The sequence below is a fragment of the Lissotriton helveticus genome, chromosome 6 (genome assembly GCF_964261635.1).
Source record: "Lissotriton helveticus chromosome 6, aLisHel1.1, whole genome shotgun sequence".
In the NCBI taxonomy this organism is placed as follows: domain Eukaryota; kingdom Metazoa; phylum Chordata; class Amphibia; order Caudata; family Salamandridae; genus Lissotriton; species Lissotriton helveticus.
The window spans coordinates 1556319128-1556334772 of NC_136067.1; the positions used below are offsets into that span (position 1 = coordinate 1556319128).

The following is a 15645-nucleotide window of genomic DNA, read 5'->3' on the forward strand; positions in this document are numbered from 1 at the left end:
TCGGACAGCTGAGAGATATACTGAGTCACTAAAAACAGAGGACGCAGATGGCATGAAGCCGTGGAATGCACTGACAGCAGCTTTAGACCTGAAAAATACTGCTGAGCCAAGGAAAGTGGAAGACAGGAAGTTTGCATGCCACAGCAGAGGTAAAAGAAAGGGTCAGAATCCCTCATAGGCAAAACAAATATTGCACCTCTACAAAGAAAAAAATGTTTACAATATTATATGGTGTTCAACAATTTAATTTGGAAAAAAGAGCAGTGGCACAATGCACTCTGTCTCTGGTGCTGGGCTCTTAGAAAACGAGTAGTATCTATTCACCTAAAAAATAAAATGTACAAAAGCAGTCACTTGCTACTTTGGACCTCAGTTTTTACCGTTTTCTTAAGGGGGTGTTACGTACTTAAAGTGTGTTTAAATGTGCGAAGAGAAAAAGTAATATATAATAGAGAATGACATTTTAACAATAGGAAATAGGAATACTTACATATTCCAGCTTGGCTGTTCAGAGTTCGTCTAAATTGATGAATCTCTGTAGGCTTCATTGATAGGCAGTCCATCATTCAAAAAGAGACAAAGAACCCAAAGGAATATTTCGAGCCCAATGAAGGCACTGTAGAATCCCAACTAATGCTTTGGGACGCCTTCAAGGCGGCGGTGCGCGAGGTCAGTATCTCTAAACATGCTGGAGTACTCAGTTCAGTCCGTAATGAGCTGAGCGCAATTGAACAACAAGCATTAGAAATGCAATCGGGCTCGGATTTATTTGAGTTTGAGCTAATGGCATTGTAAATGGTGATGTATTTTTGCTAAGTGTTATGGAGTGTGTTAATGTGGTGTGTAGTGGGATTATGTGTGTTAGATTGTAATTGTAGCAATGGTGGCATGCTGTGTTTTTACATGAATATGTTTAAAACTAAAGTGTACCATACTGATATTGCTACAATACTTAATTGTGGATGTGTAACAATCGATGCATGTACTGTTGGCCGTGACTGCCTGTAGAAATTGTGCACTGATGGCTGGTGGTGAGCAGTAGCATTGGTGGTGGTGGTACTGCTGGCCGTAGTACTGGTAGTGGTAGTACTGGTGGTGGTAGTACTGGTGGTGGTAGTGGTAGTACTGGTAGTGGTAGTACTGGTGGTCGTGGTACTGGTAGTACTGGTGGTGGTGGTAGTGGTAGTACTGGTGCCTGTAGTACTGGTAGTACTGGTGGTGGTGTTGGTACTGGTAGTGGTAGTACTGGTGGTGGTGTTGGTACTGGTAGTACTGGTGGTGGTAGTACTGGTAGTGGTGGTGGTGGTGGTAGTGGTACTGGTAGTACTGGTAGTGGTAGTACTGGTGGTGGTGGTGGTGGTGGTGGTAGTGGTAGTACTGGTGGCTGTAGTAGTGGTAGTACTGCTGGTTGTAGTACTGGTAGTACTGATGGTGATAGTACTGGAGTACTGGTGGTGGTGGTGGTACTGGTAGTGGTAGTACTGGTGGTGGTGGTAGTGGTAGTACTGGTGGTGGTGTTACTGGTAGTACTGGTGGTGGTGGTACTGGTAGTGGTAGTAGTGGTAGTGGTAGTACTGGAGGTGGTGGTACTGGTAGTGGTAGTACTGGTGGTGCTAGTACTGGTGGTGGTGGTAGTGGTACTGGTAGTACTGGTGGTGGTGGGACTGGTGGTGGTGGGACTGGTAGTACTGGTGGTGGCGGTAGTGGTAGTACTGGTGGCTGTAGTAGTGGTAGTACTGGTGGCTGTAGTAGTGGTAGTACTGGTGGTAGTAGTACTGGTAGTACTGATGGTGGTAGTACTGGTAGTACTGGTGGTGGTGGTGGTACTGGTAGTGGTAGTACTGGTGGTGGTGGTACTGGTAGTGGTAGTACTGGTGGTGGTGGTACTGGTAGTACTAGCAGTAGATCTGCTAATAAAGACTGAACCCAACACGGGTACCCAAGATCAGTATTAGGGACTGGTGCGGGTTCTGTTGTGAGACTGTGGGTGGGCAGACCCGCTGCTCCTATGTCGGTCCCTATTCTCGCCTTCTTGTTCATAGTTGCCTTCCCAGGTGTCTGCTTACACTTCCCCTTCTTGCGAATGCCCGCACCCTCAGGTACCTACGTTGGTTGGAGGGTTGCTGCCTCCGCTTGGAGTAGGGTGGACGGGAGATCATCTCCAAGTGTCCGGTTAAGGTATTGGAACAAGATACATCAGCTATAGGCGGGAAAAGATCGGGGGTAATTGATAGCTGCCTCTCTGTACGTTCTATTTCAGACGTGACAACACCTATGGCCCTTTGCAACATTTTATCAATTGAGGTGGGGGTGCGGATAGGTAAGAGTTTTTCTGGGGATGCAGGTGCGCTTCCCCATTTTTACACTATGTCCAGGCAACCCTTCTTATTAGGACCAATGCAATAGCCCAACAATAAGAACGCTCTGCAGTTTATACCTTAAATACACAATGTATAAACAGAGGAATCAAAGGTTCATGGAAACAATACCAGTGAACTCAGTAATATTCCTAGCTAGAGGAAAGCCCGGGATAGTGTACCCCTCATATCCAGTTTTAAAAAAGAAGATCAGACAGACAAGGATGGCGGCAGGTGAAAAAGCAGGATGTCCAAAGTACACCAAATGTCATTAATCTACTTGCCGTTGTGGAGGGGTAAACAGGAGTCTCGGTAATGTTGGTCTTCTTGGGCAGCCGATGTACGAATGGAATAACCAAAGGTAATGGCCCTGTCCGGTCACTTCCTGTCAGTGACAGGCAAGGACGAGCCCTGCGCTGTGGGGTGGGGGCGGCAGTTGTGAAGGCCCCCGGAGCACACCTTGCTCAGCTGCAGAGGACTGTGCTCCCGCTATGCACTCTGGGACTGGTAGTCCCACCAGAGTGTGGTTCAGCCTCGTCGTAGGTGACGGGGAGAGCAGAGTTCACACTCTGAGGGCGATGGATATAGGCAAAGGCAAGAAGGCCCCCGCAGCCCCCCTCTGATGGGCAACGGCACTCCAACAGCAATTTGCCCGCAGAGTTCGCAGCGTCCTTTCAGCTTCTCACCTTATTCAACCAGTCGCCTCACACAGAAGCAGCACAGGGGCACGTCGTTCATGCAGTTTTTACAGCTATTAATACTGGGCCTTTCCTGTCCCCAGAGCCTCACAAGCCTTGAACTATTGTCCTTGTTTGCTTTTGATACATGCACAATTGCCACCATTGCCTCATGTCACGTAACGTTTGTTCTTGTGTTTCGAGAATCTGACATTTAGTGCAGTATTATCCTCTAATTGTACGTTGTACGCTTTTATTACATGCACACCTCACTATCTTCCTCCTGTAACGTATTGTTTGCTACCTTGTATTTTGCTTTCTCTTGATTCAAGCACAATTGTCTCTAAGCCTTATATAACGCAACGTTGCTTTTGTAACATGCTGACTAGTAAGTGTTCCTCATGTTTCACTACTGTTCCTATTGTGAAGCGCTCTGACACCTTCGGGTAAAGTCCGCGCTATATAAACAACGCATTAAATCAATAAATAAAACGGGAAGGGGCATACTCCTTCGAAGTTAGGGACTTGTCCATACTTAACTCGTTCCTCGTCTAGCTGAGCCCCGTCTGCAGTGATGACCGGTTACTCACCGGTAATATTCATTACTCCGAGTCGTAGCCCTCCCCGTCCCAGTCCTAACTACATGAGCATAGCTCCTCCCACCAGAAACTCCCAAGCAACTTGAAACCCATCCCTTCCCTCCAGGCCACACCCATACCCTGAGGCATATAACCCTGTGACCTGCCAATCAACAACCTGTACCCAACAAGCACAAGAAGCCGAAACAGGGAGGGAGGGATGGGAACCTGGACTGGGACGGGGAGGGCTACGACTCGGAGTAATGAATATTACCGGTGAGTAACCGGTCATTACCTCCTCGTCAGCCCTCCCCGTCCCAGTCCTAACTACATGAGCAGATACCAAAGCAATAATCGGCTTCACTCAGTAGCAAAAAACAGACTTTATTAAAGCACAGAAAGTCACACCACCGGAGTAGAACGCAACACAGCGTCCCCAAACCCAGCAGAATCAGTCCCCCCAACCACTAAACGATAATGGGACATAAAGGTGTGCGGAGAACTCCAGGTAGCAGCCCTGCAGATTTCAGCCATGGAAGCCCCCTGAAAACAAGCCCAGGAAGCCGCCACCCCCCGAGTCGACCTTCCCTGAACAGACCCTGGAGCCAACACACCACAGGCCTCATACGCAGCACCCACAGCCCATCGTAGCCAACGACTGAGGGTAGCCCCAGAAGGCTTAAGACCCTGACCAGCCAGGCCAAAGGTCACAAAAAGGGATTCCACCTTACGAAACGGCCCAGTACGCAACAAATAGATCTCAAGAGCCCTCCGAACATCCAAACAGTGCAGCCGCACCTCAACCTCTGAAAGAGGATCAGGACATAAAACAGGCAAAACCAGATCCGCAGAGCAGTGAAAAGAGGAAGGGACCTTGGGAACAAAGGAAGGATCAGGCCGCAGTACCACCCGATCAGGAAAGAAACGTAAAAAAGGGGCCGAACAAAGCAAGGAGCCCAACTCCCCAATCCGCCTAGCCGACGTAATAGCCACCAGGAACAGCACCTTGATCGTCAGAAACCTCAAAGACACCTCCAGCAGAGGTTCAAAGGGAGCCCCCTGCAAAGCCCCCAAAACCAGAGGCAGATCCCAACTAGGAGCAAAGGACCGAATGACAGGCTTCTGAAGGAAGCAACTCCGCAACAAACGGGACACCAGGGAAACCACCGGGTCACAGACCGAACCCCGAAAGGCCCGAACAGCAGCCCACTGAGCCCTCAGGGAGGACACAGCCAGACCCAAGTCAAAGCCGTCCTTCAAAAAGTCCAAGACCAATACCGGATCCACTGCCAACGCAGACCACCCACGCGCCGTACACCAAGACTGAAAAGAAACCCAATGCCGGGCATAGGATTTTGAGAGTCGAAGGGCGCCTGGACCTCTGAATAAATTCCGCCACAGAAGGAGAACACCCCAACGCCACAAGGTTCATCCTCTCAACAGCCAACCCGCCAGCCTCAGGCGGACCAGACACTCCAGAGACAGAGGGGGAAACGACAAGGGACAAGGGACCACTGGCAACCTCCAGCAAGGCCCCACTGCCAACTTCAATAACAGAGGGAACCAAGGCCGCCTGGACCAATCCGGAGCCACCAGGATCACCGAAGCCCGATCCAACTTGACCTTCAGCAGAACACGCGGCAGCAGGGCAATAGGGGGAAAGGCATACATCAGGCCCCCCTCCCACCGGAAGGACAGGGCATCCACCCTCCAAACCTCGGCAGAGCGAACCAGAGAACAAAACGTCTCCCTCAAGGCGTTCCCTGGGGCCGCAAACAGGTCCACCACAGGGACCCCGAACCGGGCCATCAGGCAGCGAAACACATCCTGAGACAGGCACATGTCCGACAGGGAAGGAAACACCCTGCTCAGGCGATCCGCCTCCGAGTTCAAAATCCCAGGCAGATGTAAAGCCCTCAGAGACAACAAGTGAGACTCCGCCCACAGGCCTATACTTTGAGCCAACAAATTGAGGGAAGCCACCCTCGCGCTCCCCTGGCGGTTGATATAACACACCACCACCGTGTTGTCGGACCGCACCATCACATCCCTCTGGAGGACCCAAGGCAGAAAATGAGACAACGCCAACTGAACCGCCTTCAATTCTCGCCAATTCGAGGACATTTCCGCCTCCGGCACAGACCAAAGACCCTGCACAGACTCCTGACCCAAGACCGCACCCCAACCCAGTACGCTGGCGTCCGTCGTCAGGACCAACCTCACCTGGGACACAAAGGGCGAGCCCTGCAAGAGGTTCAAATCCACCAGCCACCAGGACAACTCCCGGGCGATGGACACACCCCCCGGAACCAACAGCTCGTAATCCAGAGAGGCCGGATCCCAATGCTCCAGAAGATGATTCACAAGGGGGTATAAGTGTAAACGGGCCCAAGGAACAATCATCACAGTCGCTGACATCAGCCCCTGAACACGCAACCACTGGCGAGCCGTGGAAGACTTTGCCCCCAACACCTTCTTCAGTTCGTGCACAAGAGTCAGTCTGCGGGGCTCCGACAGGAAGACCTTCCCCAACCTGGTGTTGAACACCCCCCCAATGAACAACAGTTCCTGAGTGGGGTGAAGATGGGATTTCTCCAAGTTCAGAACCGTTGAAGGAGACTGCAAACCTCCCGGGAGTGTGACTGAGCCTGAAGGAAAGAAGAGGAAGAAATCAGCCAATCGTCCAAGTAAGGGAAAACCTGTATACCCTTAGCATGCAACAAACCCACCAAGGGCGCCAACACTTTAGTAAACACCCTCGGAGAGGCAGACAGGCCAAAGGGCAATACCTGGAACTGGTAGTGATCCACCCCTACACAGAAACGCAGGAACCTCTGGGAATCTGCGTGCACTGGCACATGAAAATAGGCGTCCCGTAGATCGAGAGAAGCCAGGAAATCTCCCACCGACAGGAAGGGAAGAATCAACTGCAGAGTCACCATTTTGAAGGACCGATGAGGGATACACAAGTTCACCGCCTTCAGATCCAGGACCGGACGGAAGTCCCCATTTGGCTTTTGGATCAAAAACAGGATTGAGTAAACCCCCCGACCCTGTTGTCTCACAGGCACCCTCACCACAGCACCCTTTGACACCAAGTCCCGAACTCCGTCCAATAGAGCACGACATCTTGTCAGAGATCTGGGAACAGGGGTAGCTTTGAACACATCCACCGGAGGAGTCCCAAATTCTATTCTGTAGCCCAGCCGAACCACCTGTAGAACCCACAGATCCCGAACGAACTCCTCCCAGACAGGTAAAAAAAGAGGTGAGGCGATCCCCAACCGGCACCTCCAAGGAATCCATCACATAGTCACGACTTGGAGGGACCTGCAGAAGAGGAAGCACCTTGTTGACCCCGGGACTTGTGGAAGGAAGGGACACCCCGGCCACGTCCCCTACCACGAAAGGGCTGAGCAGCCATCTTAGATTGAAACGCCTGCCCAAAAGCCCGCTTATAACCCGCAAACTTCCCTCTCTGAGAAGAGCGGACCGGAGCCAACAAATTTTTGTCCTCAGCTGTCTTTTTAATCAAAGCTTCCAACGGCTCCCCAAACAGCTTAGAGCCCGTGAAGGGAATCTTCATCACGGCCGCCTTCTGAGCAGCTTCCGCCTTCCAAGACTTAAGCCACAACTGCCTCCTAGCAGCAACCGAGGCCCCAGCAGCCGCCGCCGCAGCACTAAGGGAGTCGAAGGACAAGTCAGCCATGAAACGCAACTGCTGCTCCAACATGGACAAAGACTCAGAGGGATCCTCTTCCTGCATGAGCTGCGCAGAAATACCCTGACAGTCCTTAAGAAGCGACTGAACAAGATAGCTGGTGTAAGCAGCAGACCGAACAGCCAGATTGGATGCTGCAAAGGACCGCTTCAAGGCCCCCTCGACACGCTTGTCCCCAGGATCAGAAGGCACCGCATCTTCAGACACCACCAGGCTCTGAGACGCCATACCAGCCAGCAGAGAATCCACTTTCACCACAGCCGGAAACTCCTCCGCGAAGCCCAGCAAGGGATACCTCTTAGCCAGAAACCGGGGAAAGGCATGCCTGTCAACATCCTTCCACTCCCCCTCCAGCACCTTCCTCACAGACGTATGAATGGGGAGGCTTTCCGGATCTTTCTTCAGGTAATTGGCGAAGAAGTCTTCAGACTCTCCACCCTCCACAGGATCAGGGAATCCCAGATTGTCTCGAACATGCTGCATAACACAGCGAAGGTCAGCCCCTTGGACAAAACGACCCTTTACTTCCTCATCAGAGTCAACGTCCGGATCAACCTCAGCCGAGGCATCCAATTTCTGTCTCTTAGGCCCCTTGGGATCATGAGCCACAAAGGCCGCCGCCACAGCAGCCTCAATCATTTTTTGAATATTCGCCATGGAAGGAGCAGTGGAAGAACCAGCGACCACCTCCCCATCCTCACAGCCGAGTTCACGCACGTCTGCACCTCTACCCTCCATGTTGTAAACAGGAGAACAGAAATCCAGACCCCAAGATATACCCAGACCAATCAAAGCAAAAATCCCCAAGGGCCAACCAGGGAAAGCCACCTAGACCTGGAGCCATTCCCTACACAGGACCGAAGGCCGGCCTTCAAACCGCCCTATCAGAGAAGACTACCAAACTACAAAAGGAAAAGACTGAACAGGGCCCAACTGTAAGGATACAAAGAAACCCAGAAGACCCCGTCCCAGGAACCAGTGAACCCAGAGGTAAGAACTCCCCAACTCCCCAGCAGAACTCCACAGCAGAGCAGCAAGAGGCCAAGACACGAAATCAAGCCCCATGCAAATCCCTCCAGTAAAAAACGGCAATAAAGCAAAATTGGACCGCCAGCAGAGGGAGCTCCAACAACAGAAATGCGGGGAAGAGAACACTAACCCAGGAAACAAACAACAAAGTCGGACTGAACCTAAATATTGGGCCCCCACGGACCAAACAAAGGCAGTCCCCCCCCCTCCCCGCAACCCCAGGCTCCACCAAGGATTGCAGGAAGCATAAAGAAAAAGGGGAAAAACACGGGCTCGAAGAAACGAGCCCCGAGAGTTACAGACAGAGAAGCCAATCCGGCACGCCCTCGGCGCGCTGAAAAAGCCAGCCACACACCCCCCCTCCCTCCCCGGGTGTACCGGCTAGAGCAGGGAACGAACCCGGAAGAGGGGAGGCTGCAGCAGGGAGTCACCACCCCACAGCAGGCAGTCAGGACCCCCAACCCCACGGTCCCGCTACAGCAGGGACTCAAAGCAAATGCCCACAAGGTAAAAGAAAAACAGGCACAATAGGGGTTAAAAACGGGCGCTTAGCATCCCGTTCCACACTCACCTTAGATAGGAGGCCAATTCCAGTGCCCCCCTCGACGAAGACTGCTCGGAAGTGATTCCGCAGAAAAAACAAACAGGTTGTTGATTGGCAGGTCACAGGGTTATATGCCTCAGGGTATGGGTGTGGCCTGGAGGGAAGGGATGGGTTTCAAGTTGCTTGGGAGTTTCTGGTGGGAGGAGCTATGCTCATGTAGTTAGGACTGGGACGGGGAGGGCTGACGAGGAGGTAATGAAGGGGAAGCAACTGTCCAGACCGATCCCTCAGCACCGGGTCAAAAGTGAGCGGGGCCACTGAAAGGTGTGACCGCTCCTCCGAAAGCAAACACCGGCGATAGCCCGCGCGCAGGTCTCTAATAAAGTGGCGCTCCGGTTCTCACCATCACGCCAGAAGGGGTGGCTCTGGGAGTATCGCCAGCCACATCTGTTGCGACCTGCCTCGCCAGGATGCCCCAGTAATTGAGTTGGGTCGGGATGCCCCACCTTGCCCGACGGGCGCAGGGTCATTAGATCGTGACAACCCCATCTCACCCGCTCTGAAACGCAAAGCCGTCTGGTGTGCAACAGCCGCATGGCTGCGGCAGGGGACACATCTACTGCCCCAAAAAACTAAAGAAATTCCGGGAGGCCGTGCTGAGGAGATCGCCGAGGCGCTAGGGAGAGAAAACAAATGGAGTTTTTCCCCGGCTACCGAAAAATGCATCGGCTGATCATCTAATCTGCGCATGAATCAAAAAGGGGGGGGGGGGCCGATTCAGCATTTTAAAACATGCCAAGTCGAAATCTGATCCCTGCTAGGCCAGCGCCGGAGCAGGCGCTCCGCCCTCGAGGCTACACAGTAGCGCTCAGATGCCGCACCCGGGATGGGACCCTGCAAGAGGGTGGCGAGAGGAGTTAGAACAAGGAAGCTGCGCGCTGAGAGCTGCAGAATTGTGAACGCGCCCGGCCATCTGGATTCACTAACGGAGGCACCCTGACAGCTCCTAATTAAAATGTATGTACTTCTTTGCGCAAGCACGCACGAAATATGCCCAAAATGGCGGAACAAAACTACATTTACCCTATCACTTCAAGCCTATTAAAACGAAAACACAAGGAAGACGAATCACTGGCCAGATGACAGAAAACGCTAAGGAATGTGTGGAATCCCTCTCCCCAAGGCCCTAGGAGATACTTCTTCTTTTTTCTCCTTTAACATTAGTTCTCAAACTCCTCCCAGTTTCACTGGGAAGGAGTCCGAGCCCTAAAAACTAAAAGATGTGGACACCAGTTCCCTTACAGATCCCTCGTCAGCCTCTTTACGTACCCGAGCAGCACTAATGGTTTAATTCAATGATGCAGCTACCAGGGAAGTCAAATACCTTGGTAAATATGCTAAGGCAAGGGTGTATGGCGATGGCGAAAGGCCGAGTAGGACACTTGCCAGACTCCTTTGCCCACAATACCAGTTGATGTACATTAACAACTGGACTTAGAAGAGGGGGTCCATTGGTTACTAGCACTGACATCACTGAAACCCTAGTAACGTATTGTACGTGACAGTATGAAACGTGATCTCCCCCTGGTGGGCAGGCCCTGAGGGACTACTTGCAAGAAATTGGTATGGTCTGGCTTGAAGATGGGCAACGTGAATTCTTAGCTTCCCCCATTGATGCTGATGAAATGCAACAGGCAATAAAAGACTTAGCCAGCATTGGAGCCCCTGGCTCTGACGGTCTCACTGCAGATTTTTACAAAGCTTACCAAGATATACTCGTACCTCGATTGGTTGAGGTATATGCAGAAGCTATAGTATAGACCATGCTAGACGCCATAGTAGCACTACTCCTTAAGGTGGTCAAATCACACACCCAATGCCAGTCGTACAGACCGTTATCGCTTTTAAACCACGACTATAAAATTCTCGCTGAAATTTTAGCCACTTGTGTCTCACTACTGGTTGATACCATATTATGCCCTTTCCAGGCGGGGTTTATTCCCGGAAAGTCCACGACTATCAACCTGCGTACAGTATTCTCAGTGATGAACCAGATGGAGCCTACGCTCCCAGCGGCTGTCGTGTTGCTAGATGCCAAGAAGGCATTCGATTAATTGGAGTGGTCCTTCTTATTTGCAGTAATGCAGAAACTAGGTATTTCCATAGGGTTTATGAGCTTGGTTCGCCTTCTATACTCTAATCCAGTTGCCAGACTAAGAGTGAACGGGGTACTTACAGCGCCATTTTCTTTTATCGCGCGGCACTCGGTAGGGGTGCCTATTATCTCCCCTACTGTTTATTGTAGCAATGAACCCACTAGCCCGCCATATACAGGAACGTCATCTCCATAGGGGCTTCTAATTGCACACTGGTCCGCTCATTGCCTCATATGTGGATGACGTACAGTTATTCGTTCGACACCCAGCAGAAAATCTTCCCCCATTACTAAGAGAGAGAGTCCGTTTTGGAGTGCACTCAGGTCTGGTTATAAATTGGACAAAGACAGAGATCTTTCCACTGACACCTGCCACCACCCAAATGGACATTGAGTCCCCTTTGCCATGGTGTACCTCTCCCCCTAAATACCTTGGCATTTATTTACATTGCAGCGCGGCTGAAGACATTCGCATCAACTATGGGCCAGCTATTGACCACCTTACGTCGCAAGTAGACGGCTGGATTAAACTCCCTCTCTATAGCTGGCCGGATAGCCATTATTAAAATGGTTGTACTCCCACACCTGCTATATTTATTTTTAAATATTCTAATTGCCTTGACAGCAGCTTCTTTTGCCACTTTACGCTCTACACTAATCCGACTCGTGTGGGCGGGCAAACAACCCAGAATCGGATGGGATACTCTCACAATGTCATACGAATTAGGTGGTTTCGTATTTCTACCTCTACTATCTGATAGCTCAGGTTAATTTCACTTATTTTTGGTACTATCCCGATGCTCGCATATAGTATCTCAGGCCTGAACGATCTCAGGCACACCCAAATTCATTCTCTGCGATTTTACCTCCCATTGCCCTATGGAAATACAGACGTTATCCACAACTTGCTGGGCATGGACCAAACTGCGTCGGTATTTGCAATATGCTATCTTGTACTCCCCTTATACACTATTGCTTGATGATCTATGGATACCCCCTAACTCCAACACTCTTACTAAACGTACGCTAGAAGAGTTGGGGCTTAGTACGGTGGGAAATCTATTTAGAGACTCTCGACTATGTACTGTCTCTGACTTGGCAGCAAATGGCGCCGCTACCTCCATGGACAGATTTCTATTACATAGAATGCATGACGCCCTGATGAGCGTTTTGCCTGATGCTGCTGTAGAACCAGCCGACTTATCCCCTCTCACACTAGTTATTAAATCCACAGATAGAGACGGGAGACAAAGTGCGTACTATCATGTATCACAATCCATAAGGCCACCAATGGGCCTCAAGTCTAGAATGGCTTAGGAACAAGATTTATGTAAAACTTTGACTGATGCAATATGGTCCTACTGCTGTGCTCAAACTCGATATGTATCAAATAACTATAGGCATAAACTGATACATTTTAAAGATCTACTTAGAGCATATATTACCCCAAAATTGATGGCTAGAATCAGCCCCACTCTCTCAAACTCATGTATCAGATGCGCGATGCCAGACGCAGGTTCAGGGGCGGCTCTAGGCTCATGGTGGCCCTGGGTAGGGAGCGTAGGTAGGAGGCCCCGGAAGAGGGGGTCCGGGCGGGGCGGAGCCCCCCGGAACTCAGGAGGGAGGGGTCAGGGTGTTAGGAAGTGGAACAGAGCCGGAGCCGGTTTGGTGGCCCTGTGCAGGTGCACAGCTTGCACATGCCTAAAGCCGCCCCTGGCAGGTTTTGCGCACCTCGCTTGGGATTGCACGCCCCTCCGAGATTATTGGAAGAACATTTTTCCCCACTTATCCCTTATGATTGAACTCACGTTACGACCCTCCCCACTGATAGCATTGCTGGGTTATGTCAAACCCATCAAGATGAGAGTTCGAAGATTCTCAGCATTTGAGCTCCTCCTGGCTAAAGGTCAAGTATCCTTGTGTATAACACAAATACCAACTATAAAAGTTTGGGTTCGGGACATTATTTACTGTAATACAACTAGTGACACTTATGCAACATTGCTGCCTCTTGCTTCCCACCCTCGAGATTTCTGGGAACCACTAATAGATTACCTGCAGATTCATCCTTTAGATGACACGGTGGGGGGGGGGGTGGCTGGTGGGGGGGGGGGGGTAGACATGTGTGAAATGTGGGGTGATACGAGGACATGCAAACTCTGTTCGTTCGGACAACCGGGGATCTGGTATATGGTTATATGTTTTATTATGGTTCCTACACACTCGTAGACACTAACTAGAATGTTATACTGTACGAGGTACTCTGTGCACTATACTGTACTGTTGACTGCATATGTTCCAATATTGTTCTGTATTTTCCTTATTTCTTTTGTTGTTGGCTTGGATTTCATCAGCGGAACGACATGTCATTTGACACGCTATAACATAACTGCATAAATGTGTCCTTTATTCATGCATTATTGTACATCTCTGCTTTTTTGGAAAATCAATAAATAAAATTAAAATTAAAAAAAGAGACATCGAGGCAATTAATCTATTCAAAAATAGCCTCGAATGAAACGGCAAGTTGTACGCTCTCATTTATATTCTCACAGCTTCTGGAGGGAAAAATGCACAGTCGCCGTGCCAAATTTGAGGATTCACCAAAGTAAGTTCCTGTGCTAAAAAAGGGCGAACTGCTACTCAGGAGATGCTCCCTTTTAGTTGACAAGCAGATCATCAGGAATTCCAATCACATTCCTGCTACTCAGTGACATGTTATTGTGAGCTGCAGGAGCCCCTTTGAGCACAGATATAAATATGATATTTTAAGCTCTCCGATTACATCCATTTTTATCATTGATTTACTAAAGCTAGATCTCACTTGTTCTGCTGATTAAAAATATATGGCTAAGAAATTAGATTCACACTTACAACATTGCATTGTTTTCTTTTTGGATCACAAAACACCGCAAGTATACCTGGTTGTGTTTCATTGTATGGTGTCCAGAAAGGACCAGAACCAGTGACTGGGCGCTCATTATTCCCTCCACTGGAATGACGACTGTGCTTCCTCCATGTATGTGGTGAGGTGGGTGGAGACTGCTGAGGTGAAACCACTGGAGATGTAGATTCCTACAGAAAACAGAAATTTCAACAGGTTGTAAGACACAACCTTTCCATGCTCATAATGCTCAACTGCCAAACACACTTTTTAAAAATATTTATGAGCCATACAACACAAAATTTGCAATGAGTGGTAAAAGTCCCACACCATCCTGTGCTCCAATACTTCGAGCGATTAAAATAGTACTCCACATGTATGGATAGGCATACATTCTGGCTATGTGGGTATCTTCTAGATTTCTCGAGAGGGATGCCTGCACATTTTATGCTGGGGCCGCTTGTAACCCAGAAAACCTACCAAAAAAAAAAAAATTTAAGTAGAGAGAGATAGGTGTCTAAAGAAGTGCGACATGCTTTGATCCCATAAACTTCTCCGTTTCGTACTGGTCTACAAACTTAAAAGTAAAAATTGCTGCGAACGTCCTAAAATTCTGCCTCCCTCACCTCAGCAACATACACTTTACCTGCTAAAACAGTACACTACTTATCGATCAGCATACCAGCCAGGAATATAATGGGTCAAATCTACAAATATGATTAGGGCATTTTGGTGGGAAAACTGTTAGATAATTTGAGCATGTGTTATGAGGTCAACAGAAAACTGCTTACCATCCGGAGTTCACACATTCCCTGGAAAAATAAGTCACCCATTCCGGTTCAGGGGTATCATATGGGAGAGAAAATAATGACACTGAGACCAGGGAAGTGCATTTTCGTGGCAAATTAGTCAGAGACATTTTACCTGTGGGATACTTACAGTTTTTGGTGTTGAGAGCATATATCACTTGTAGACACCTACCAATTACAGAAATTCAAAAGACACAGGGAGGCCAAGGATGCCTGAGTTATGAGCACTTTGCCACATTTTCATATTAATAATGTCTTGCAAATCTCACACTTTAGTGAGAGAAAAAACACTATTGTCTCAAATTTACATGCCTAAAAGATTTACGAGCCTAACAGACATCTTATCCCAGAGGCATACATTCTAGCATTCAGTATTTCCATCCTTCTGAAGATGGTCCTCCAACACGTGTGGTTGAGGAGATCATATAGAAGGGAGGGTGGGCTACAAATGTGATTATATCGGAGAATATATTGGCTGAGATGACCACAGTTCTGGGTTTTGAGACAACTACCTAGGTAATCCTGATAATCCCAAACATTTTTGAAAACTAGAGTCTGATGGAAATTCAGGGAGGTGTGGAATGTGTAGAACACACATGCTTTATTTTCCACTATGTCCTACAAATGTTAATCTGTAGCTGAAAAGGAATACTTTCTCAATTTAAGGGCTGTAAACAATTTTTGCTCTCAATGATAAAAAATTTAAAAAACCTGGCTACAGTATTCACCAGGAGGAGTGCAAGAATGCAGGATCGAACAAGAATTGCAACTGGGTGTAAGATCCAGTGTTTACAGCAAAAATCTTAAGTCATAACAAAGATTTTACATCCGCAGACCATTAAGGGTAAGGAAAACATGAAGTCATAAGTCTATAGATTACGCGTTTCCATA

At 49.1% G+C, this 15645-nt stretch overlaps 1 protein-coding gene across 11 annotated transcripts in view; it reads right to left on the bottom strand.

The window, feature by feature from the left end:
• REPS1 (RALBP1 associated Eps domain containing 1) overlaps positions 1-15645 on the bottom strand; it is a 1025500-nt gene that overhangs the window by 721695 nt on the left and 288160 nt on the right. For all 11 annotated transcript variants that reach the window (XM_078649357.1, XM_078649363.1, XM_078649362.1 and 8 more), the window contains exon 4: positions 13983-14136. In XM_078649357.1, coding sequence (XP_078505483.1) covers positions 13983-14136 — 154 coding nt within the window. The remainder of the gene's footprint in view (positions 1-13982; positions 14137-15645) is intronic.